Source organism: Mixophyes fleayi, chromosome 5 (assembly GCF_038048845.1).
Source record: "Mixophyes fleayi isolate aMixFle1 chromosome 5, aMixFle1.hap1, whole genome shotgun sequence".
NCBI classification, from domain to species: domain Eukaryota; kingdom Metazoa; phylum Chordata; class Amphibia; order Anura; family Limnodynastidae; genus Mixophyes; species Mixophyes fleayi.
The window spans coordinates 204,383,655-204,410,611 of record NC_134406.1 but is presented as its reverse complement, the minus strand read 5'-3'; the positions used below and the strand labels follow the sequence as shown (position 1 = coordinate 204,410,611).

The 26,957-nt window shown below is 38.1% G+C and overlaps 1 protein-coding gene across 2 annotated transcripts; it reads left to right on the top strand.

The window, feature by feature from the left end:
• Window positions 1-338: 338 nt before the first annotated feature.
• NDUFV2 (NADH:ubiquinone oxidoreductase core subunit V2) lies at window positions 339-18,461 on the top strand. 2 transcript variants are annotated; one of them, XM_075213301.1, is made up of 8 exons: window positions 339-500; window positions 4,564-4,623; window positions 6,973-7,035; window positions 7,222-7,338; window positions 9,462-9,630; window positions 11,730-11,839; window positions 17,144-17,220; window positions 18,284-18,461. In XM_075213301.1, exons 1-8 carry the CDS (start codon window positions 459-461, stop codon window positions 18,375-18,377), a joined length of 732 nt encoding a protein of 243 aa, XP_075069402.1. In that variant the 5' UTR covers window positions 339-458; the 3' UTR covers window positions 18,378-18,461. The 2 variants fall into 2 exon arrangements, with proteins under 2 accessions (XP_075069402.1, XP_075069401.1); XM_075213300.1 differs by lacking the exon at window positions 339-500 and adding an exon at window positions 507-617.
• Window positions 18,462-26,957: the final 8,496 nt, after the last annotated feature.

The window sequence follows — 26,957 nt, the reverse complement described above, 5'->3', positions numbered from 1 at the left end:
TACCTAATATATTACGATTTTATTTTGAATATGACTGAGATTCCCCCTAGTACAAGTACCAGATTACACGGGGGATCAGAGGGCCTCCCTGTACTCACTGCCCTCCCTACTCAGCAGCAGAGACCCACTCACTGTCTTACATGTGACACTCACACTGACAGACCGCCTAATGATAACCCTTCTCATTCTCTGGCTGTCTCAGGTGAGGATGACAGCAGCCGCAACCAGTAGGTATCCAATAAGATGTCATCGGCACCAGTGACAGCTCAGAGGTTAAAGGTAACTTCCGTCTTCCAAAGCTATGTGACGATTACTCGGCATTCGATTATTTCACCTTGGAATGTACTGTCTGCATTATAAGGTCTTTACTGGTCGTCGGCCTACTGAGATCTGCGCTCTCCTAGTATAGTCTGGCTGTTTCCTTTAGGGGCAATAGAGTTGTATTCCTCTGAGCTGCGATGCTCTTGTGTGCGAGGCTCCGGGCCGGCGTAACGAGTTCGGTGAGTAAGATGTGTAAGGGAGACAGTGATCGGTAACGGCGGATGAGGCTCGGACACCGGGTGTCCGCGCGACCTTCACTGTGTAGCGCGCGGCCCAGACAGTACACTGACCCCACAGTGAGTGCACCCTCAGTCATGTCCTCTGAGGGACAGGTCTATGTTATGTGCACGGTATTATGCTGCATTTTACTGCTTGCTTTATTCCAAAATCCATCAATAGTGATTGGAGGAAAGCACTACATGGATTGTAAAATGCACATATGTAACTGAACATGGTAAATTATTCCAAACGAATGTCCACAATAAAAACGTTCTGTGTTATTAGTATATTAAAAACAGGTCATAGTTTATAGCATTTTAAAACTATTTCCAGCAATACCATGCTATGCATCGAAACATATGGGTGGTACTGTCTTGATGGACCTTGGAGCAGAACAATTCCTATCATATCATGCATAAAATTATGGAGTATTATTATAACATACTTTTATTGCATTTGGAACACTTTTCTTCACACCTTCCAGCATTGTCCTGGAGGTAGTTGGCATAAATTTGTGTGGCGCATACATAAAAAGGGGCATTATTACACCACATTGGGGGTGTGCCATGCTCTTCTGTAAGGGCTAGCTGCCCCCACCCTTTCTCCTTTAAAAATACTCTTGAATTGCCTAGTGCACCAGAGGCAGCATGCACTCCCAATCGTGAGAAGGGACATACTTTCCGCAAGTTGGGATAAATGTGCTAACGTAAGGACCATCCTGCTGAAATCAGAACATTTGGGAGTTGTGCTGCAATAAATATTAACTTATAAAGTCCAGACAACATGAAAAACATGGTAAGAATTGCATATAGCATACAGACAAATGGAAATTTTATTGCATAAGTCGACCTGACAATCTGTCTACCATGGTGACTAGAAAATTCACCATTTTGACTGGAGGAGAGCATTGTCAATCTTCTTGCATTACAGCTACATGGTGACCTTGGTTTGTATTTGGAGCATGTTCTTAAAACTTGGAGGGCAGGAGCTCAAGTGATGTGAGTTTGCAGAGTTAACGGATTCTCCCTTGATTTGCCTCGAAGTGCCAGCAGCCACTGATAGCGTGAGCTGCATCAGTACAAAGACTCCTTACCGCACCCTCTCTGCTGCTGTGGCCAAGGGGAGAATGAGTAGACATCTCTGCTGATATGTGATGAACACTGCAGGGCTCCATACTGAGCACTAGAGGGTGGCACAGTTTTTCTACGTGCTACAGGAACATGCTGGGTATATTTTCTGTGTGTTTGCCTGCTGCTGTTACAGAAGTCACTACTTTCCTCCAGTTAGTCACTATTTTCCTCCACTGGAGGAAAGTAATAAGCCCATATGTCCCATTAAGAAGAGCAGAGCTAAACAGCACAGTGGCCCAGTGGTTAGCATTGCAGCCGCATAGCGCTAGGGTTACGAGTGCGATTCTGACCAGGGCATATTGGTTTGGACTTTGAATGTTCTTCATACATTTTTATGGGTTTCCTCCCACAGTCCAAAAACATAATGGTAGATTAATGCTAATTACAGAATTAGCAATTAGCGCACACACACAGACCCTAGTGTGTGTGTGTGTGTGGTAGGGAATTTAGATTGGGGCAGGGACTGATGTGAATGGCTACCTATCCTTTGCACAGTGTTGCATATAGGTGCTATATAAACAATAATAATAGACTGACCAGTAGTTAGGTCACACAATGCATATCCCATTAGTAACTGATATACAATGTATTGCAGTTGCTAAAATGGTTTCTGTAATGTATATTGCCCATTAGAATGGCGTCTTTTTTTGTATGCTGGTAATTATAATGGGCTCTCTAGTGTATACTAGTAACTCGGTGCTCGATTGTGTTCGATTATAGTTCCTTTACATTTTCCATATTTTCCGACTTTTAAAACTACACGCACAACTTTTTAGTTCATGGCAACGTCACTCATCAGCAGTAAGTTTTCTTAATGACAAGTCTAGAATGTTGACACCAATTTAAGTCTTAAGCTGGGTTTATCATGTGTCGATAACAACCGTTTGATCAGATATTGCAAGAATGTGTACACTCCCACAATGATGATTTATCACACCAAAGCACATCGTATTGTTTGATTTGGTTTTCTAAACTCACTAAAAATCATGATTATCGATGGAACGATGTCTGGCAAATATGGAAGTATACTCACGATCAGCAGTGTAGAGTGTGTACAGAGTCACAAACTTTTCAGCAGATGGTTATGACAGATGAAAATCACAGATCTGAAGGTAACTCGTGGGTGTGTACACATGAATCTGCATGTCCATCAGGACTTTAAATCGTTGGTGAAATTGTTACAGAAATTGCATCTGAAGTAAGATTGCATAGGTGTGTGTACACAGCCTTAATATCTCTTAATGTAAATAGTATGACCAGTCCAACTTTTCTACATATATACAGCTACCCGCCATTCCTGCTTTTCTCATGACTGTAGTATGGCCAGTATATCTGTAACAGACATCTCTCCCCAGTACATACATACATACAGACATACGTACGTACATTATACTGTTCATACTGCTGATAAAAGTACCACCTTGAATAGCTTATCCCATGGTGCAGTAAACATGATTACATAATTATCTAGTTTGAGTTAAAAAAATTAAAATTGTGATTCAGAGGAACGGCTAAAAAAAAAATCATGAAAGCTCAGTCCAATTTTTTTTAAAGGAGTTGGTGGCATATACATAATTAAAATTCCCTCCTGACTCCATGCTGGTAATTGAACATCCATCTTGAGGAACGAATATTCAAAATGCCAATCGTCTTTCTCTTTGGGAACATGAGACATTGAAGACACACTCTTTGAAAATATGACATGTGTTCAGCCTGGTAATATTACCAAGGTGTCATTTAGGAAGATGTTTAAAGAATACCTGTTCTAGAATGGGGTCCCTCCTGGATACAGATCGTATGCATATGGGAGTGATCTCATACAGTTTCTTTTAAATTGAAACATGTATTAAAATGAATATTGTACTTCCTACTGTAAAATAAAAAAATATTTAAAGTCACCTTAGAATTTGATGACCTGTGGCTTTGTATTATTTATAGTCACATAACTGCTTTGTGATTTCTAATATCCTTATATTTTACAGTTTTACAGAAACATTATTTTCATTATATTTTCTCCTATTGCTGTAGGAGTAACTTTATCATATGGGATTTCCTCCTAGAAAAGTCAAAACCAGCGTGCTCTTAAGTATCAACCCCTAGCAGTGTATATGTAATGGTCAATTATGTCTGAGTTCTAAGAGGGTACACACCTTCACACCTTTGTTACTGCTTAAAGTGCTTTAAAAAATGTCGCATAATGATAAATTGATCAACAAGTTTTTTGGTTTTTTTTGTATGATTTTTTTTCTGCCACATTCTAGTTCAAAAACTACATTTAACAAGTAACCCTAATATGGAAACTCTGTGCTTCTATAAAAACATTGTAGCTATGGTTAAGAGTGGGGTACTTGTACAGGTTAGAGCACTAAATGCCTGCACCACTTCCATCACTATACTGGAATAGTGATGGCGGAGAGCTGGCAGTTACAATACTATGCAGTGGTTTATTATAAATGGGGGGTTTGAGTAGTTGGTGACATGGGGTCATATAAAAGAAAAAAAACCTAAGTTGTACTTTTAAATAGACTAAGGAATAGATCAATTCATCTTCTCTAAAATACAAGTATAAACAGATACTTACATTGACTATGAACTATGTGACCCAGACATTAGAACCAATGTATATACAGAATCTCACAGCTACTCTTCATCATTTAATGGTATTGGCTACTATATCAAATTCTTACATATATTATAAGTAGTTAAATGCTAATTTATCCAGTATTTGTTGAGAAATTTTGTTTAAAAAAAGCATATCGGTTGTTTATGTACTGTTTTAACATGTTTTATTTGTATTGTTTATAGTCTGTATATAAAATGATATTGATGTGCATGCCGACAGGTTTCTATGAATATGACATATTCATGTCCTTTATTTTGGTTTGTTTGATAGGTCAGACGATACTTACACAAAACTGCAAGATGCAACGGAGCTGGAGGAGCCTTATTTGCGGTAAGTTTACATTCTTGGTCATGGTTTATAGAACCCTCAACTAAATGCATATCTTTCATGTGAAATTCTGTTCCTTGCCCAAGATCTTGAGCAGTTATCGACAAAAAGTTTTGAGAATGACACAAATATAGTTTTTCACAAAGTCTGCTGCCTCAGTTTTTATGATTGCAATTTGCATATACTCCAGAATGTCATGAAGAGTGATCAGATGAATTTCAGTTAATTTCAGTCCCTCTTTGCCAAAACAACATTTCCACTGCATTTCAGCCCTGCCACAAAAGAACCAGCTGACACCAGGTCAGTGATTCTCTCATTAACACAGATGAGTGTTGACAAGGACAAGGCTGGAGATCACTCTGTCATGCTGATTGAGTTAAAATAACAGGCTGGAAGCTTTAAAAGCAGGATGGTGCTTGAAATCTTTGTTCTTCCTCTGTTAACCATGATTAACTGCAAGGAAACGTGCAGTCATTATTGCTTTGCACAAAAATGGATTCACAGGCAAGGATATTGCTGTTAGTAAGATTGCACCTAAATCAACCATTTATTGGATTAGCAAGAACCTCAAGGAGAGAGGTTCAATAGTTGTGAAGAAGGGTTCAGGAAGCCCAAGAACATCCAGCAAGCACCAGGACTGTCTCCTAAACTTGATTCAGCTGCGGGATCGGGGCATCACCAATGCAGAGCTTGCTCTGGAATGCAGCATGCAGGTATGAGTGCATCTGCACGCACAGTGAGGTGAAGACTTGGAGGATGGCCTGGTATCAAAAAGGCCAGCAAAGAAGCCACTTCTCTCCAGGAAAAACATAAGGAACAGACTGATATTCTGCAAAAGGTACAGTGATTGAACTGCTGAGGACTGGGGTAAAGTCATTTTCTCTGACGAATCCCCTTTCAGATTGTTTGGGGGAAAAACGCTTGTCTGGAGAAGGAAAGGTGAGCGCTACCATCAGTCCTGTGTCATGCCAACAGTAAAGCATCCTGTAGTTACTTCTCAGCCAAGGGAGTGGGCTCACTCACAATTTTGCCTAAGAACACAGCCATGAATCAAGAATGCTACCAAAACATTCTCCAAGACAAACTTCTCCCAACCATCCAAGAACAGTTTTACGAACAATGCCTTTTCCAGCATGAATGGAGCACCTTGCCATAAGGCAAAAGTGATAACTAAGTGGCTCGGGGATCAAAACATCAAAATTTTGGGTCCATGGACAGGAACTTGTGGTCAATCCTCATGAGAGGTGGACAAGCAAAAACCCACAAATTCTGACAAACTCAAAGCATTGGTTAAGCAAAAATGGGCGGCCATCAGTCAGTATGTAGCCAAGAAATTGATTGACAACATGCCAGGGCGAATTGCAGAGGTCTTTCAAAAGAAGGGTCAACACTGCAAATATTGACTCTTTGCATAAACGTAATGTAATTGTCAATAAAAGCCTTCAACCCTTATGAAATGCTTGTAATTTTACTTCAGCATACCATAGCAACATCTGACAAAAAGGTCTAAAAACACTGAAGAAGCAAACTTTGTGGAAACCAATACTTGTTTCATTTTTAAAACTTTTCGCCATGACTGTACATTTGCAACTGTAGGTGACAAACTAAAGACACTGTTCAATACATTCTGGCTTATTGTTCTTTACAATGTGCTCCGCCTCCCAGAGTTTGCTGGTTCTGGGTCATCTTTTTGCATTAAAAATGAAGTAACCTTTCTTTACATAGTCGTGCCTAGCACAGGAGAATGTATATGGCAGCCCATTTTTTTTTGCAACTCCAGCCCTCAAGAACCCCCAACAGGTCATGGTTTGGGGATTTTTTTAATCATAATAATAACTAACCCAGTAAAATATAATTTACCTGAGAATGAGTAAAGATATCTTCAATACATGACCTGTTGGGGGTTCTTTAGGGCTGGAGTTGGGAAACACTGCTAGATTTAGGGAGTTGTGTCTGACATTTCTGTGCCTGTCCACTCCTCTAGTTGCATCACACCTGCCTCAATGATGTCGCACACATTACTTGAGATTAGGCCACACCACCAAGCTGTTGTTCTGTTAGAGGATTATCACACTTCAATTAGAGTAACAGGAGAGATCTGGGAGATTAGGTAGAAGAGAGAGAAAATAATGGAGCTGTACCACATAATGAGCCTGAATGCAGATTTGCTAGCACCATCAAAGACACTAGGTACAGTCTCATAAAGAATATATTCTATAGTTACCCTTTAATATTTATATTAGACAATTACAAATGTAAAATTCAGGGTTAGCGTGCCTTTAGCAAGTGACTGTAAATATGAATGTAACATTCTATTTGTGTTCTCATCTTGTTTTACTATGTTTATGGCAGCACAGAGATACCCCTTCAAACAACCCAGATACTCCATTTGAATTCACTGCAGAAAATCACCAGGTATTCTGTGTGCACAAATAGGGCACATTTATCTTCTATATTATATATATTTCTGTTTATAAAACACAGATTAGTGTATGCCGAGCTTGCAACTAAATTGTTTTGCTTTTTATTCTAGATCTCATTAACACTACTGATATTTACAAGTTGAGAATCAGCTTTTAACTTTTTTTCTTTTCTTTTAAGAGAATAGAGGTTATAATTGGCAACTACCCAGAAGGTCACAAAGCAGCAGCTGTAATCCCAGTGCTCGATTTGGCACAGAGACAACATGGATGGCTGCCTATCTCTGCTATGAACAAGGTTTGATTGAAAGTATAAAGACAATACCGTGCTTCAAAGCTAAATTCTATCCCTTTACCCTTTTATTCTAATTTTAGTGATGTTCATATATAAGTAACTTTGAAGTGCTAAAATCAACCTATAGCCAATTGGGACAGGTACATCTTCACAATACTATATTTTACAAAGCCAAATGAAATAGAACCTGCAAAGTAATATATTGCATGTATGACACATTTGTCATACATGCAAATATTGACTATTTGAAAGACTGTTCATGCGTCCAACTAGTTTATTTAACTTTTTTCTATAGAGAACATGTTCCTTCAGGGGTAAACAATGAACTTTGATACAAGCATTAACTTTACAATATGTTTTCTTACTATTTGAACTTTTTCCGCTAATATTTAGGTGGTCACAAAGGCCATTTGGAATGTTTTAGTTGGTATGAGACCATTCTGATTTCTTAAACGTCTGCAAAGTACCTCCTGTCTGAAATACATATTTATAATAATTTGGTTTTAAGGTGTGCAGGCCATATTTTAATCATGGCAATATTAATCTTGGCCAGTAGGGGCTGTTGGAATTTAAATGTAACCATGTTGAAAAATTATCCTGAGATTAATGATTCTGGATGAATGGTAAAGGGTACATCCATATTTAGCACCATTTATTTCCTTATGGGGTTTGTATTTGCTGGTTGTAAAGTTGCATGTGTTGCATTGCCCTGTAGTGTGAATGGACCCCAGAATGGTGATTAATAGATTATTATGAGGATTACACTGTCAATTTTCATGGTACTGACCTTAAATGGAAGATGGACCCTTTACTCAGCTTTCTGCATTCTTATTGTTTGGTGTCTCCATAGAGAACAACATCCTAAGCTAAAAATTGTTTTTGGCTGGAGTTAACTATGTTAAGAGAAAATCTAGAGTTTATTTACCTGGAGTGTGTCGTTCACCTGATCTGCTGGGTCCCATAGAGCCTTCAATAATCCAGCGCTGCTCTTTTCTAGACTGATGGCCTGTTACATACACAGAGAAGTCCCCAGGAATGGGGCATTGACAATATCACTCCCTGTTTGAAAAATGTCAGTTTTAATAATCTACAGAAAAGCTGCATTAGATCACTGAAGGCTTTGGGTGACCTAACAAATTGGGCAAATGGCCCACTCCAGGTTATTAACTCAACACCGAAAAAACGCCACCCAATGCTAAAATTGTCTTGTTGTTTTTGTAAAGTTAAGTGTTGTCCACTTTTGGACACTGCTGTCAAGTTAGATGCCCCACCCACCTATGTAGCCCTTCAGTTTTTAGGCCTAGAACTAACACAGCTAAATGTTGTTGGATATGAAGGACTGAATCTGTCTTGGCTACTCAAGCAATTGTCTTGTAAGTAAAGGGAGTGACAAATTTAGGATTATTTGCAATAACCTCATCACTTTAAGGCACACCACATACAAACTAGTATCCTGTCCATGACAAAGGATGTTTAACACAATATGATTGTGTACTTTTTGCTGTACTTTAATTAAGATAAGTTTATATAGCTAAAATACTTGTACCTTGATGGCTGTTTTACCTGATTAAAACCCATGTCTGGTATCCTGACACCTCTTGTTTTTAAGACTGGAAGAGGACAGCCTTTAACACTTTTTTTCTGGTAAAATGCAACATGTTAAAAAGCTTGTGTGACACACACTATGGGCTTGTATACGTGTTTTAAGACACCTGTTTAAAGCGTAGACTTCATGCTTTTGGCAGCGTTTTCAAAAAGTATTATGAAAGCCTCCCTACAAGAAAGTTACTATGCATAGAGCATTAATACTTGTGACTGTTCCAATGTTGGAATTAATGCTGCGCAAACACTTGTCAGGAAATGTGTGTACTGGTTCATTCATTAAATAGTTGTGGTTCTTGTCCAGTCAAGTCCCACATTAACTACACACATTTAGCTCATGCAGTCTGAGTTATCCTGGTTGTGACAGTCTTCACACATTTTGGTTCCTGTATGGTAACACTATTAGCAGACTTACAAATTCTCAGCGACACTGGTACAAAAACTAAATAACCCATACGTTGGCAGCACTGACTATAAGCGCCTATAAAGGATTGTTTTCAAAGTAGATGTTGCTGTGTTTTCAGGTGGCTGAAGTGTTGGAGATGCCTGCCATGCGAGTATATGAAGTGGCAACTTTCTATACCATGTACAACAGGAAACCAGTAGGAAAATATCACATTCAAATTTGTACAACAACACCTTGTATGCTTAGAGATTCTGATTCAATACTAGAGGCAATCCAAAAGAAGCTTGGTATGTCTTGTTTCTTTATATCCTTTAATTATTATATGTTGTGTGAACCCATTGCTACATTGCATTCCATTTAAAGCAGGGGTGTCCAACCTTTTAGCTTCCCTGGGCCACATTGGAAGACGACGAGTTGGTTTGGGCCGCACATAAAATACACTAACAATAACTGATCATCCAAAAAACATAGAAAACATAGTTAACATATATATGTATGAGAAAAAAAGTTTTTTATATATATATATATATCACTTTTTTTTCAAATCCCCCTATACTTACCTTTCAATCGCCCTGTTCAAAAAATCCTCTCTAGTTATTATACTATAATCACTTTTTGTATTTTTTCGATGCAATATCAAGAAAGTGCATTTAAGCCAGGCATTGTATATCAGGGTGCCCTGACCAGGCCTGCGGTACCTGACATATACATCACCGTGACCCCAAATTGTGACCTGTTTTGCTAATTACACCACTATGTTAGTTAAGGGATAACAATTTATAATGGGCCAAAGAGAATAATATATAATGCCCCATTAGTATTACAAGTAGAAGTATGTAGCAGGGAGATAAGGTCCATGATGCTCCAGGACCAGGTGACTTTTATTCACTGGTCAGCGTCCCTTGAAATAATAAAAAGAAATCCCCTTAACTTACCTTTTAATCGGCTTGTTCTCCTGTCCTCTTCTCTTCTTTTCGCCAATTCTGTGCTGCTGATTGTTCTTCTTGCCTGGGTGACTCCTCTGTGCTGCGCTCCGCAATGGATGTTTGGCGTGATGACATCACGCCCGAGATTCACTGCGAGCACCGCACGGAGGAGACAAGGGAGGGAGCTGGAGTACCAGCTGACGTGACCGTGTGACCGCAAGATAAGTATTTTCTTTTTGCAGGATTTTTTTTTTCCATTAACAGTGCTGCCCCCTTGCCACAACCAAAACTCCTCCTGGGCCAAATTTACAGGCATGCTGGGCCGCATGCGGCCCGCGGGTTGGACAATCCTGATTTAAAGCATGCAACACGATAATGTTAAGCAGCGGGAAGCAAGTATGGGTCCTTGATCCTTTTTCAAACCAATTTATAAAACAAACAAAAAAATTGGTATCAACGTGCAATTTATACAAAGATTGAGTATTCACTGGTTAAAAATAAATAAATAATTATTTACATATTATTTCTACATAACCTCGCTTACCAAGGTTTTGATGTTAGAGACTACCTGCATTATGTAAAGTGCATGAACACTAAGCAGTTTTTTAAACTTTACTACATGTGTTTAGATACCAATTTCTCCCATGCATCACAATTCTTAATAATGGTGCAATTGAAACATTATTTTAAATATGTTGTGTAGAATTAAATGTCAGTTGTTAAAAAAAAATAAAAATAAATGCATAATTTTGATTTATTTTTTCCTCCTCCAAAGTAATTTTTTGAGGAGTTGTCCACTTTTGTTTCCCTCCCTCTGAGATCTCTGCTGTTACCTGATGTCTGACCACTCTGTTCATTTAAAGGGAACTAATTCAGCTCATCTCATAGCCGCTGGGGGGACTGATGCTTTATTAGAGCACTTTTATTCTGCTAAGGTCAGACTGGATGGATGCAAGTTCTCCTGTGCCTTAGGTAGCAGCAGGCACCTCAGGGAAGGGACAGCCAGAAAGGTAGTAGGAGAGGAGGTTATTGAACACAGAACTTGTTTTTAGCCATAACGTTTGAATGATGTACTGCTCAGTGTTGGTAATAAAAAAAATAAAGTTATTAATAAACATTCAATTTTCCCAATCAGTAATATAGCAAATTAAATAACTTGATTTGACTGTTAATGCCATTAAACAATTAATTAGTTGCCACCGATTAGTGCGTGCACCACTGAGACAGTATGCAGCTTTGAATGCTTAAATAGCGTTTAAATTCCAATATGAAGTTTATTTTTTGTAAGGTCAGTGTATATGGTCACTAGCTAATCACAATTTTTTAGTAATTAATACATATTTAGTATGTTATACATATAGAAGAAAATAAAATGGTCAATACTATGTTTGCTATGTTGTGGCTTTATTGTGGTATAGTTGTAGCAAGTTAGGTAAGCTAACTGTATACTCTGATCGCAGGAATACATGTGGGAGAGACCACCCCTGATCACCTGTTCACACTGACAGAGGTTGAGTGTCTTGGTGCCTGTGTAAATGCACCAATGGTACAAATTAATGACAACTACTATGTAAGTATAGTATTTGAGTAACCATTTCTAATTTTTTGTTTTGTTGCTTGGCTTCTAGTGATTAGAGCAGGCTACCAATTTGAAAACATGACACTAAAATTGTATTTTAAGCACAAGTAATATTTTCTGTGAAAGAGCACTAAGCAGTATAATGTCATTCTATTATAAAAGCACAGATATTGTTTGATTACTTACCACCGTTTATTTTCCACAGACATTCTAAAAGGAGACAACTAGTTCTTCTTACCTGTATGTTGGTGTTATTTATGTGCTGGAGAACCGCCTATAGTTTAAAAGCTTCCAGTTAGGATGGCTGGAAAGTGCAGGGAAACCATCCAAGGTGCAGGCTGTCAATCCAGCTAGCACTCATTTGAAAAGTCACACTGAGATTAGTTTTACTGCTATGTTTGACACTATGCTTATGATGTTCATGACCTATTATTTCTACTTCAGTGAAGTGATCATATTGAACATTTAGAAGACTAGTTCTTTGTATGTTGAGTAATACAGGGCTACGCTCATGTCTCAAATAAATATATACATTGGACATGAAGAAACCCGGTTAGCTTAATAATAAAATCCTATGTGTTGGCAAACTAATCTATGATCTAGTAACTACTTGTATGAATGTGTCAAAAAATAAAGTTCCGTTTCAGTGGTAGATTTAGCATATGGGTAGATAACATTTACTTTACTTGGAATTAGTCCACTTAAAAATAGCGTTCAGAAAATCAGAAACATGTTGGCTGCATCCTGGTCTTCAAATATCTTTTGTGTATAGATACGCACACATGGAACAACAAAACAAAACATGTTAACGATGTAGGAACTGATTTTAGAGGCTTTCAATCGTTGTGGCAAGCTGTTCTATTACAGGCACATGCTATCAACCAAAGTGTATTCCTAATATATATCGATATTGAGATTGTTGCTGTGTTACTAGATAGACAATACACCTGCTAATCTCAAAGCAGTACTTTAAATAAGGGTTTTAGATGTGCAGATGGTGTTTGCATTGAGGCTTGTAAACATGCACACTAGATAAGTAGTATGCAATAGGAACCACCTTTTATGCAAGTAAATACTATAACCACAAATCTGGTGTGAAAAAGCCTGAAATGTATTCAATGAATAGTGTGAAAAGTAAATGTAATATACTTGTCGATAATAACATTGCAAAATAAAACTGAAAATATGTTCTTTGTACAAATACTATATTTTTAGGACGATAAGTTAAAAAACAGCAATGTCAGTGGGACAAAACTCTGTGTCCCCAGTCAGAATTCAGTTACTGTTCACGCTTTCCTAAATATGGCAATGCTCTTTGTTTACATTAGTGTTCATCTTGGAGCACACAGGAATGTAAGTGCTGGCCGTCCATGTAATAGCGTCTGGTAATTACATTGGCATATGCATTGGCAGCTCAGAAAAACGAGAGAGGCCAGCAGTAAGTCACTGATTTAGCATAGTGCTTCTGTGTACTACATGGAGAGCATCATCCCCTCTGGGGGCCCTCAGGAAGAGCAGTGAGAATGGAGCTGTAAGTAGATCAGCAGAATAAACAAGGGAAAAGACACTGCTCTCTGAAGTATGTGACTGGCTCAGTGAGGGGGTGAGTAGGGATATATAGGATTGTGAAGAACGCTGTGGTAAAAGGTTGACCTGTATATTGGAAATAAAATAAGGATGGAACTGGAGAATCTTATTCTTAAGACTAAAATTCTGTTGTGTTCTGTCTTGTGTACTCTGTTACCAAACTTGCATCATCTGCCCTTATAGAAATACTCATTTTGCGACCTTTTAATTTTACATGGTCACTGAGTAATCTTTATGATGTGCTATAGTCTGTATATTCTTACAAATATGTTATGCCAGGTAGAAATACATTGAGAGTTAAATAGAAAGCATGTACTGGGTATATCTAATACACTTTTTCTGGTTAGAGAAAAGTCAAATTATAATTTACAATTACACACGTTTCTAATATGATATGACAGATTTAAAATATTAGTCTAGAGTCGGATTTAACAGACTGGTAGATTATTCCAGGTATGTGGTACCCTTTAGGCAAATGTAAAGCATTGAGATTGTTTACTGAATTTAGGAACTATTAACAGGCTTCAGGAAGTGGAGCCCAGGTGATAAGTGCTGTGTGCTTCAGAAGTGGTGAGATGTCTGGACAACTTGTCTAAAAAGCGTTTGAACATTTGACAGGCAAAATCAACACTTCACCTGGATTACAATGACATTCATTAAAGGTCTTTATAGCATATTACCATGGCCTGTGCTGTAGCTACAATATAAAACAGCAAATTGAATTGTAATTTGCTAAGGTGAGATTGAGGTGCAGTACCATAAACTTTATCCCTATTGTCTATTATAGGTATTGGCATCTGTTGTGTGATTTGCTTTCTGGCCACGAGATTAATGCAACAATTTCTATGTAGCAAGCCCAGTTCAGAATAAATTTTGGTTGTTGGGATATCTATATACAAATTAAATATAAGTAAATAAAGTCAGGGCCACACCATCTTATCTATATCTGGGGAAAGGTTCAACCACATCCAATCAATTGGGGGGGGGGGAGTGTATGATAAAACATGAAGAATGAAATAATAATTTGCATGCATGATCTATAGCCCCAGCCTCCAGCTGGTATATAAAATAAGGTCCTGCCCAGTGTGAGGTTAGGGCAACTTAAAGTAATGTAGCATAAAAAGGAGGCACATGTTAAAGACCCATTTATTGTTTATTTACATAGCGCTACCATATTACTCAGGGCGATTATGGTAGCACTGAGTAATGTGTTCCTGCCCTGTTGGAGTTTACAGTGTAAATTCTGTACCACACACCCCTTTCCATCAGCAGCTAATTAACCTACCTACAGGGAGAACATAAACACTTCACACAGATAGTGTCCTCGTCACAATCTAACTGCGCTGAGGCAGAACTGTGCTGCAATAAAAATTGAGGTTGGCTCCCCATACGCAGTATCCTGAATCACTAATCTGAGGACACATTGTACCCCATTCTTCCCTGCTATAGGATTACTTACCATAAGACCAAGGCTGCCTATAAAATGATCAGAAGGGTCATTAATCTCTCGTACTACTAATGATGCACTTCCTCTAAGCCAGGAGGGCAAGAAGCGAAAAGTTTTTACATATAGTTCATGTGCAGTACGCCTATCAATCCTGGGGGCTTATGGGACAATAGAATTATGCTTGTTGGCAAATATGAAGTACATTGACATCAGATAGGATATTTTTTATTTTTTATTTTTTTTTACAATGTATTGGTTTGACATGGAATAGCTTTTAAAAAAAAATTAGTGTAGCAAAGCAAATGTTGATGAATGTTGTGTTGTTTTTTTTGTTTTGTTTTTTACATTCATGACAGACTGGACCTTCTTTTGTATAGGCATATAACCGTATGTGCGGGGCTACTGCATTGAGCTGGCGGTTAAGGGGCTGGTCTACCACTAAACTGTGACAAACTGTATATGAGAAATTGAGCAGTACAGTACATTCATCTTGCATTTGTGTATTCAAAACATTTAATCAAAAGAGAATTTGCGCATAACATGCTATATCTCTGACATCCCAACAAGAAGGTTGCAAGCTTGGGATGATTTGGGACATTTTTACTCTGGTTTTTCTTGTTTGTACTTGCTATCTGGCTTGTTCCTTAGAAAAGACTAAATTAGCAATCGGTGAAGCATTTCTGTTGGCATGGCACTTGCTTTCAGCACAGTCTCCAGTAGCAAACAAAGAATGTTCTTTGTAACTGCCATTTATTTTATGACTGCTGTGGTTTATTATAAGATAAGACTACTTTTCATTCATCTCAACACGTGATGTTGGATATACTACAGACATGGGACCCCCACCTCCAAAAAAAAAACAATAACACCCAAAATTTTAACCAAATACCCCCTACAGTCACTGTGAGGAACAATCTGAGGAGTGGAAATGCCAGGTGTTGTTAAAATTTGGTCAATTTTTGGCACGATATAGTCTCAAACATTCCAGATACTTTTTTTTTTTTTTTTTTTAAAAGGGGGTCCTCAGTGCTAAATGATGAGCTACTAGTTATGTATACCTGCACATACCAGAGCTGAGAAGTGATTATTAATATAAAAGTGTTTAGTAGATCTGAAAGTGTAAATTTGTGAGATTTATTGTTTAGGTAAGCAGAAAACATCTAGCTGCATTGAATATTTGAATCGAGAGTTGATGAGAACGTTTGTCCAGACCTTCAAGTGACAGAATTAAGAGGAAAGCCCATGGATGTTTGAAGCTAGATGTTTGGGTCATGTTGGCGAGAAGAGAGGCCTTATTGTCCCAATATGTGGATATTTTGGGGCAGGTCCACCAGATATGGAAGGAGCCGGTCTGTCTCTTCACAACCTCTCCAACATTGGGGTGAGGCTGTGCAATAGATCCTCTTTAGTCTGGTAGGTAGCAAGTACCTTCTATAGTATCTTTTTTTTTTTTTTTTTTTTATAAGAGTTTAACGCAAGTTGAAATGGAGAACTGCAACACCCTTTACCCTATGGTGGATCATATATCTTCCTCTGGTGGCCTGCCTAGATTTGCTCCCCAATTCAGTTTGTGTTTAGCGGTATCAGATTACTTCACTATCACCAGATTAGAGAATTAAGATCATACGTTTTTTAAAAGGGGTCGCAATAACAAGAGGACTCTGTGTCAGGGGTCCAGCTATAAGCTTTCAATGGTCATAGTAGTGTCTCCAGAGACAGGCATTGACCATTCTTTTAAAACATCCATTACCATCTTGATGCCCTTAGTCTAAGGTAAGAAACATGATAAAGATGGGCCCAGGGGTGAGAGAAGGATGTAGTTTTAAAATTAAAACTATAGTGGTCCCAGTTTTGGAAGAAGTGAAAGAGCACGTCTTCCTTTGATTGGGACTCTTTCAATCACAACCGAAAAGGAGACTTTACCCAGAGGTTTCTAAAGCTATCCATTTGTGGGCATGATTGGTTGCAAACCAGGCTATTGCTTGACTTAGTAATAAAGATATCTGGAAAATCTCTATGTTGGAAGTGGCATGCTTTAAATTGGTAAAGCTAGTTCTTGGAGCCTAGATACATACTGTATATTCGTAATGACATCTGTATGTTCACAGTATACAATTGCCTGCTGACTGATATGGACATCTGTATGTGTGTTATGGGATTTAGACTGTAAGCTCTATTGAGACAGGAACTGTGTGAATAGATTATCTGCACTGCGTAATATGGTGACACTATATAACCAATAATGTGTATCAATCTTGCAGGAGGATCTTGTGCCAAAAGATATTGAAAGTATAATTGATGACTTGAAGGCTGGGAAAAACCCTAATCCTGGGCCAAGGTAACAACTAGCTACATGACATACTCTCATAACTTGGTTGTGTGAAAACAAGTTTTCATTTGTTTTGTGACTGTTACTTTTATGTGTAGCTTCCGGCCACATTATTCAATATCTTTACCACAGGTCTATAGAAGTCAGGAATGCATAGGCATATTGCCAAAGGGAATGTCCACACAAGCATAAGTAAATGTATAATGATAGTTTGCTAAGAACGCATGTCCTATTTATTCATTTATTTTGGAATTTGCTATTTTCTACAGACCTGTTTTCCCAGTTTTGCACGTAGCTAGGCTACAAAGTCAGGCATGCAATGCAGTAGTAAGAACATCTCTGGATACACTGCAACAGGAGCCTGTTGTGAAGATATGTATGTGTGTCGCCTGTTCTCATCAGGGGAAAAAAACTTACTAATGAGACAATACTTAGGGAGAAAATATTGAAAAGTTATCAATTATGGATTGTAGGTTTATTTGGAAAGAAAATTATGTTGGCATCCTCTTTTTCATAATTGAATATTATAATTTAAACTGTTTCTGTATAAGTAAATTGCAATTCTTTATTTAAAATCATCTAACTAACATCTTGCAAGCTGGATAATGCTAGAGACCAGCAGTTCTGCCAGATCTCAAAATTGGTGTGTCCACATGACATCAAAGAATACAATTAACACACCGTATTAAAAGACACAATACAGCAGTGGATTTTGAGAACTCTGCAATCACTTTGCTTTGGACATGCTCAGAATTTGAAGGTAGCACTTTTCCTGCTGTGCAGATGAATAATAACCGTTAACCTGCCTACAACACAGGTCACAAAGATACGTTTTATTAAGCTACTGTTACTCTATTTACAAGACCATCTTAAAAGTACTATTAGAATACCAGACAGTGACCATAGTTATTATAACCAGCGCCGCCTTCTAAAACCTCTATCATAGTATTTAGCATCTCCCAAACAAGATATCTTCCAATATATACGTAAATTATAAATTAATGATGGTGTGTACGGAGACCATTTTTAGATTTATTTATTTATTTATGCTCACCGTTTCTTTTACTTTCAGGAATGGACGTTTGTCATGTGAACCTGCTGGAGGACTAACCTCTCTGACTGAACCTCCGAAAGGACCTGGTTTTGGTGTTCGTGCAGACCTCTGAAGTTACACTTTAATATTCAATGACAATAATTATATGTGCAAACATAAAATATTGTGTACTTAATAAAAATAGCTATTGTACTTATGTACTCTCTTTGTAGCACAGTTTGTATGTCTGAAATGAAGTAAATACAGTGCTTCATTTGCAAGCTTTTAAATCGTTGGTTGACAGACAGAGAAAATCTTATTAGAGATTAAAGGATAATTCCACCCAAAACGAAACATTTTTTGGGAGGATTTTATTAGGTGAAATAACAAATCATTCAGATGAATAAAAAGCTCACGGTGTAAAAAGGACGATGACAACCATGCTAGTAGTTTTAAGGCATGTTCCAGGTAGGAGAAAGGATCTCATGCCCTGGACAATGTGAGGCAGCACAGGACTCCATTTCTCATCTCACTCAATTTTCTTTAGTTTTGGGTGCTATAATACTTACTACATAATAACATAACGTGTAAAGTATAATAATATTTGGACCATACATGTCACCTCCCTTTCCCCTAAACCTGTTTTTTTTTTTTTAAACGTAAACATTGTTTGATTTCAGAAGCTTGAAAAAGTTTCCCAATTAACTTTAATAACTTTTTAGAAGACAGAAAAAGCTGCATAATTCTGAAGTTCCTTTGGTGACTTCTAGGGGTAGATTTACTAAGAATCATGTTTTGGTGGTGGTTTTAAACTGCCGCATTCACTATAGGACGGTTTGAGGCTGGGGTGTTAAATGACTGGCGATGTTTGGCGGATTGAAAACCGCTAAACTGCCATCCAAAAGACAGGTTTGTTTTTTTGGGATATCTGCTTCTGATTGGCTTCATAGGTCAAACATGCTGTTTAAGCCATCTTGCCATTCAGAACATAAGAGGAGACATTATTGACTTATAAATTATGGTGCAATCATTATTTATTGATTAAGAGGAACAATTTATAAATAACTTATGGAAGCAAATTAAATTTTTCATTATTAAGGGGGCACTATGCAGTTCCACGTGGGCATCATAAATAATTTTAGCCCCCATTAGCAATCAAATAGTATTGCCCAGTTAATATAATGATATATTCATATTTCCCCATAATATAACACATTTACCCATAGGTTAATAAATTAATTTTGCCCTGTAAATGATTGGCCCCCATAATTTATGTCAATTGTGCCTCCTCTTATGTTCTGAATGGCAATATTGCTCAAACATGCTCGCATCCCACAACCACCTATTGTTTTTGGGCTGTTTATCTGGTGGTTTGTCAAACAGCAGCTTAGTAAATCTGGCAGATTGTATGTTGATCATGTTAAAAATCGGGAAGGCGAATTGTAAAGTAGTGGTTTGTGAAACTGTTGTTTACAGCCTTTTAACTGGTGATTTGACCAAAAACTGGCGGTTTCATGAAACCGTCTCTTAGTAAATCTAGCCCTAAGTAAATGCAAAACGCTGGTCTTCAGTACTCAAAACCGTGCTTGCGCAGGGATCATGGTCTTGCCCAACCAAATAAGACCATGTTTGTTTTTAGCACAATATTAATGTATGTGTTTAAAAACAAAACAAAATGGAAGGTCCTTATGTAACCACCCTTCAGACCTGGCAGGGACTACGGCAATGTCTGGTGAATACTTTGTCCTCTTAGGGGTATGTACAATTGGGCACATTGTTAGTCACCAATTTCATGGTCCTACATCCAGTCTGTATAGAAAGTGGCTTATCCTTTGAGTGAACACATTTTGAGGGCAATGCCCATCAGAGCAAAAGAACATTATTACAGTATATGCCATAACTATTAATGTATGTATAACTAGAAGTCTTGCACCATTTATAATGATAAACTCCTCATGGAAATATAACATAACTCATTTGATTTGTTGTGGATATATCCTTCATGACAACTTAGGCTCCTACCCCGAGTGCCCTAAATTGTCTGGAAAGCAACTGTACCCTAGGTTCCCAAACTGTGCGCCGCGGCGCTGTCACTGGGGTGCCGCGAGCCAGACATAAAAAAAACAAAAAACAAAGAACACAAACTTACCAATCAGCCGGGCGCCGGGACCCAGCAGCCTCCTCTCCCCCGCAGCTGTCACTGATGTCAATATTCAGTGACAGCTGCGGGAGAGAGGAGGCTGCTGGGTCCCGGCGCCCGACGGATTGGTAAGTTTATGTATTTGTTTTTTTTTTTTTATGTCTGGCGCGGGGCAGAGGAGTGAGAGGGAGAGCGACAGCGGGGCACAGGAGAGAGCGACAGCGGGGCACAGGAGAGTGGCTCAGGAGAGTGACAGCGGGGCAGTGGAGGGGGGACACAGCGTAACAGAGGGCAGAGGAGGGGGGACAGGGTGACGGGGCAGTGTGTCTGGATGCAGAAGGGGCAGTGTGTCTGGATGCAGAGGCGGCAGTGTGTCTGGATGCAGAGGGGGCATTTTTGCATACAACTAAATAAGTATTTCTGTCCTGACCTAAATACTTATTATAATTTTTTGACCCAACTACTTCTAAAACAGGACTGCTCAATAATTATTTTGGAGGGGTGCCTTGAAAAAAATTGGAGACTCTAAGGGTGCCGCGAACTGCAAAAGTTTGGGAACCACTGAACTGTACGTATTAATGAATAATGGTACCTCCACACAACTATTAATTTCTACTTGAAATGATACTCCCTAAAATATTGATCATGTAAAAGATGCACATTGGCCTTTTTATTAAGACTATATGTTTTATAGATACCATAATCTGCCTTAAGAAAATGGAGCGCTAATTTTGAATTGAAGTATCATAAAGGAACATTTTAATGCAAGCATAAATTAGAAACTCGCTCTCAAATGCTGCTGCCTCCTGGGAGAGACCTTTTTACACTTGATTTGTATTGCTCATTAATAATTAAAAAGGCTTGTTTTGTTCTTCTCTGTCCTGAGAATGTTCCATATTAATACCACACCATATGACTTAAACACACTAATTGGTTACTATCCACATTAAAATTTAATCACTTATCTATTCTGATCATCTATGATTGGAAATCATCATGGCGTTACCACAAGCATGTCAGGGTTCCAATACTTTGAAAGGACACCAGACAGGTGAAATTGTATGATGTAGGAGAAGACAAGCTACGATGTTCTGACATTCTTAAAAGGTTGTTTTTTTTATATACGGATGTTGTATAAACTAAAATGTTTCCCAATGGGGACAGAGAATTTGAAATACCATAAAGGAGAACACAGCAAACTAATTTAATGTAAATGGATTTAGTAAGCACAAACCATTTTGTAAATTTCACCTGCCATCATCATTGATTTGAAATGGCTATTCAGATGTATGGTAGCTTTTGTCTAGGTACTCTCTGGAAAAATAACTACAAATAGAAATATTTGTCTTTGAAGAACTAACTCTAGAACCCCAACAGCTAATGTTTTGAAGATATCTGTGTCTGGAATAATTATTGACCTAGAACTCACCTGTGCATGATTAAGGAAATCCTCAAAATTTTACCTGTTGGGGAAACACTGCACTTAGATTTCTGTTCAGCAACATTATTTGTAAGGGCTTGATTACACCTATGCCCTATTAAAGTGCTATTAATTCACTACCCAATGCCTGAAACGTGCATGAAAAATAGGATGAATGGTTTCTTATGAGCTTGTTCCTGCCATTCTGGAATTTTTACATGTTTAAAGTATTACAAAGCAGCACAACCTATATCACAGGTTAGTAGCACAATAGATTGTATAGGTAAACGTGCAATACATGAAAGGAGTATTAGAAATGCATCAGTAAAGTGTGTAGTTTTAATGTATATTTACCCATTTTACAAGTGCATGTGTATAGCCCTAAAAGCATATTTCTGCACAGAAGTACTTTCTGAATCAGTGGAGCATATGACCTTGGTTTCTTTCTTCAGCCTGTTATTAATGATCTTTAATTCTGCAGTGTTCTGGCTACCATGGCAACCACAGTCACATGATGTAGTGAGCAGACAGGCTTTGATATGCTCCTGATCTCTGCCTGCACTGTCAAAGACTCTCCCTCCTTCATCCACCTCTAGCTTCATGTGACATGCAAACAGTCTGGGGGCCTGAGTCATTAAGGAGAGCAAGGCATAAAAAAGGAGTATCTTTGCACCTGGGCAAAACCATATTGCATTGGACAGGGAGGTAAATTTAAAATATGGGAACAGACATATAAATTTCAGTGTAAAAAAAAAACAACAACTATCAAGCATTTGGTGCTACATGAAAAAGCAGCCAGTATTTAACTTATGTGCCAAATAATAAACTAATTTGCACCCCTTCCATTGTAACATGGTATGCCCTGGAGCAAACTTACTCTTTTTTTTTTTTTGCTTTACTCCCGTTAATGACTCAGGCCCTGGGTGTGTTATCAGATGTGCTTAAAATGTACTTATGTTTAAAACAAAGAAAAAATCTTTTGCCACTTTAAGTTTACTGACATGGTGATATTGTTTCACTTATCTCAATAATGGGAGTTATGTTTGAAACGAACACACACACGTAAAACAAAATATTTTCCATGAGTGTCAAAGCTAGGTTTTAAAGGGCTATTAAACTCTGATATTATGGACATGCCAGCAGTGAGCAACAAACATAATAGAAGCTTATTTGGCAACTTGTATTACATTTTCCACTACTTTGGGGTTAACACACACAACACTTGCCTTGCAACAGTGAGTCTCAATTTTAAGACATACAAAAACACATACATAACTGCTTACTAAAAAAAATAGACACTCAATTCTTGTCAATACAACTAGGCATTTTTCCATAGGAATTAGCAATGATGATTGTGCGTGTCCTCTTGTTCCACCCACATAGGCTACCAGTATAATGAGATATTCCTGTCGGACTTGAGGCCACAATAATACATTAGAGTATCTTGGCTCGGATGAAACTGTCACTGTACACCATTAGGATAATGTTACATTTCATATTTACTCATGTATGTGCACATTAAAGCTGTACCAGCACCTACACATTACATTATACTAACTTCCTCACCTACCTGGGGTGGCTGAAATTGATCCTAAGTTAAGCTACAATATCACTGTAGCAGTAAGCCTTTCACTAATCTCAAACATGTGAGTCGCGTGTTCTTGAACACAGAAATGGTAAAATCAATTCTGTTTGAAACATTAAATTAGCGGGGGAGCGAGAGGACCAATTATAAGCCACCATCTCTTGTGGGCCCCAGCTGCTTCTTGCTTTAGTGTCAGATTTGTTTGTGATAGTTGTAACTTTTTTTTTTTTTTGATAAATGCTTGCCGATGTTACTATTAGTACAGATGGGTGTTTCTTTTATTACATATATTGTTTTAACTTATTACCGATATTAAGTGTAGTGCACAGGATAGAAGGCCACACATGCAGCCCCTGAAGTTATCAGGCTGATTATCACAGATCCAGTGACTTTCAATGTGGCATCATCATAGGATGCCACCCTTGCAAAAAGTTTGCCAAATTTATGTCCTGCTAGAGATGCCCCTATCAACTGTTATTGCGAATTGGAAACGTCAATGAGCAACAACATCTCGGCAGCAGTAAAGTTGTATGCCAATGAAGCTCACATAATGGAACCACTAAATGCTGCAGCATGTGAAAATTGTCTCCTCGGTTGCAACACTCTACTGGGTTCCTATCTGCCTCTGGAAGCAACGTCATCCAAGAACTGTTCATTAGGAGCTTCATGGTCTGAGTTTCCATTCCAAGCAGCCACACACAAGCCTTTCCTCTGGAGCAGTGGAAACTTGTTCTCTGGCGTAACAAATGATGCTTCACTGTCTGACTGAGGAATCTGGGTTTGGAGGATGCTTAATACCCAAATGTATACCGCCACTTGAAAAGTTTAATGGAGGAGGAATAGTGGTCTGTGCCATGTTTCATTAGTTACAGTGAATGATAATCTTAATGCACTTTCTAATGATTACCATGCCCTTGTCACACACTCAGAAAGTAAACGGTTATGATTGTTGTAGCTTACTCCTTTCTGCTCCCAAGCCACTTTTCTGTTGATTTTCTAAACCCCCTACACTAGTTCTTGTTAAAATTGACTTTCAATTACAGTAAAGTGGTACAGACTTCTCAAAAAAGCACTATAAATTATAGGTCTGTATAACACACAATTCCACTGATTCACTTTTTATGAACCTTGACAGTCATCTTGCAACTTTCTACTACGATTTGTAATATATAAAAGGCTCAGAGGCAGTCATTTTTTCCCTCATGAATCACCTAACTGCTGGTGTTAGAGGAACCACACCCCCAAAACAATATTTTCATTGATATACAAAACTCCCACTTAGATTCTTGTGAGGTAATGGGTTTTTCTGTACTGCAGGCAGCTATAGTTGAACATGCTGGTGTAGTGTTGGCTAAGACTAATCTGGATGCCCTTCCTGAATTTGAAATGTAATATTAATGATATTCTATAAGGGAATGTTTTAATGTATGTCTAACATACATATGATTCTTTTGGTTTATATCACACTTGTCCCCTCATCTACCTGTATCATAATGCATTATGATATAGAGTTAGAGAATAGACATGGTTTTTGGCTACCGTATATATTTATCAATCATATCTTTACAGTAAAACCTATTTTTCTTTGCTATATTTGAGCTCCTAGGAGAGTGAAAATATGAGATTAGAGAAATGTGTGGTCAAACTTTCAGATGTACAGTTAGAATAAAATACAAATTAAACCAATATAAAAACTTTTATGGCTGGTTACAGTTCAAGTGACATTAAGGGGCAGATTCAGTTCTCGGTGGAGTGCCTCTGTAACAATCAAAGTAGTACTCTCAGGTGACGTAACATCGCAAATATTGCCTTGAAACCCAAAAAAAACTGCAATGTTGGGTATCATAATAACTTGAAATGCACACAGCCTGACATCACAGAGAACTGAATCATCCCCTAAAAGTGCAGTTGCTAAGCATTTTGCATTTGTAGATATCTCTTTCAATGGAAATGTACAAAACATCTGTGATAGACTGACAGGCACTATTATCTCTCTAAACTCCGTCACCTGTGTATTTGCTAAATCTGTAGCCATGCTCCAAAATCCACCTGAAAGACCACTGAACCAAACACTTTCAGGAGCCTGTTAAACAATTTATTCTCACTAAAAACAAGAGGACCTTCATAACATGGCTCTCTTACAGAAATATAATGATTTGGGTTACTCTGTATTACATCTACCTCTCTTACTGAGAAGGTCTGCCCGCTGCATCTTCGTCCCCTGACTGCAAGTGTTTTTGGAATTTGTGAATACACATTTTAGTAATTTCACGAACACAACATTCACAAAAGTAGTAGTGGAGCATTTGTAATTTTTATTAAAAAGTAAATGTAAAGATAAATCTATAGCAATTTTGTGAATTTTACCACAGGTCTTGGAGGAACAACTATTATACTAAGAAAGTTCCAAATATGTTTTTACCGAGGTTCATGTTGGCTTGATAATAAGTTGATATAAACATAGCGGGAGATTCAATTGGCACGTGAATATCACACCACACACATTGCTGGGAATTCAAATGAGCGGAGATTTCTGTCAAATCTCCACCGCAAGGTGTCTCGCGAACGTTCCGGAGACACCTCACATCTAATTGAATCCCCCCCCATAGTATTCATGTATTTTTATATTGGTAATGACTAAACAGCTGACTGAAATTGTACATAAACACATGTATTTTTCATGTGCCCGACTATCCTGACATAGCAAAGAACGTAACCGTTTTGTCTCCAAATATATAAAACACATACAATATATATGTATATATATTTACTGTGGTCACACCGCTCTTGCACCCCAGTTTCAAGTTCCTTATACCCCATTTAACATTTGTGGTAGAGAATAATACTTTGTAGTATGTGTATATATATATATATATATATATATATATATATATATATATATATATATATATATATATATATATATATTTTTTTTTTTTGTTTTTTATTCAGGGACACTTTGCACGATGCACTACAATTACCATCAGAACATGTTTACTGTACTATGTTATGATGTAATTGTTTTGCATTTTAAGTGCTCATCTACAATAAATATTCACTTATGAAAAAGGCAAGAGGATAAGAATGAACAGTGAAAATTTCATCTAATATACAGAACACAACGAATTGTACTGTACATATTGTCAGTATTGAATACGGACATTTTCCAGTACAGTTCCTTTATAAATCTGGATAGTAGTAGTTAGATCACAGACCTGACCTGAAACAAGCTGTCAACAGATTCTTGCGTCACTGTCGCAAGCCACAGCACCATCCCCCTCCTCCTCCTGAAACTTCGCGCATGCGCACCAGTCCTCTAGAGGACAATACTCGCTGCGCCATCACAACAATACCGAAGGCAAAGACAACGATGGCAACGCTCGCATTAAACTCAGAATACAACATACATAAAAGGATAGCTCAACAGAAGCCCGGGGGTGCCCGCTGCCAGAACCCACCAGCTCACGTCTCTTGCTTGTTCGGCCGCCTTCCGCTGCTTCGAGAACCTTCTTCCAGGCGCATCCATGCCTGGGTAACGTCACTACCATAGCAACCAATCAGACAGCGC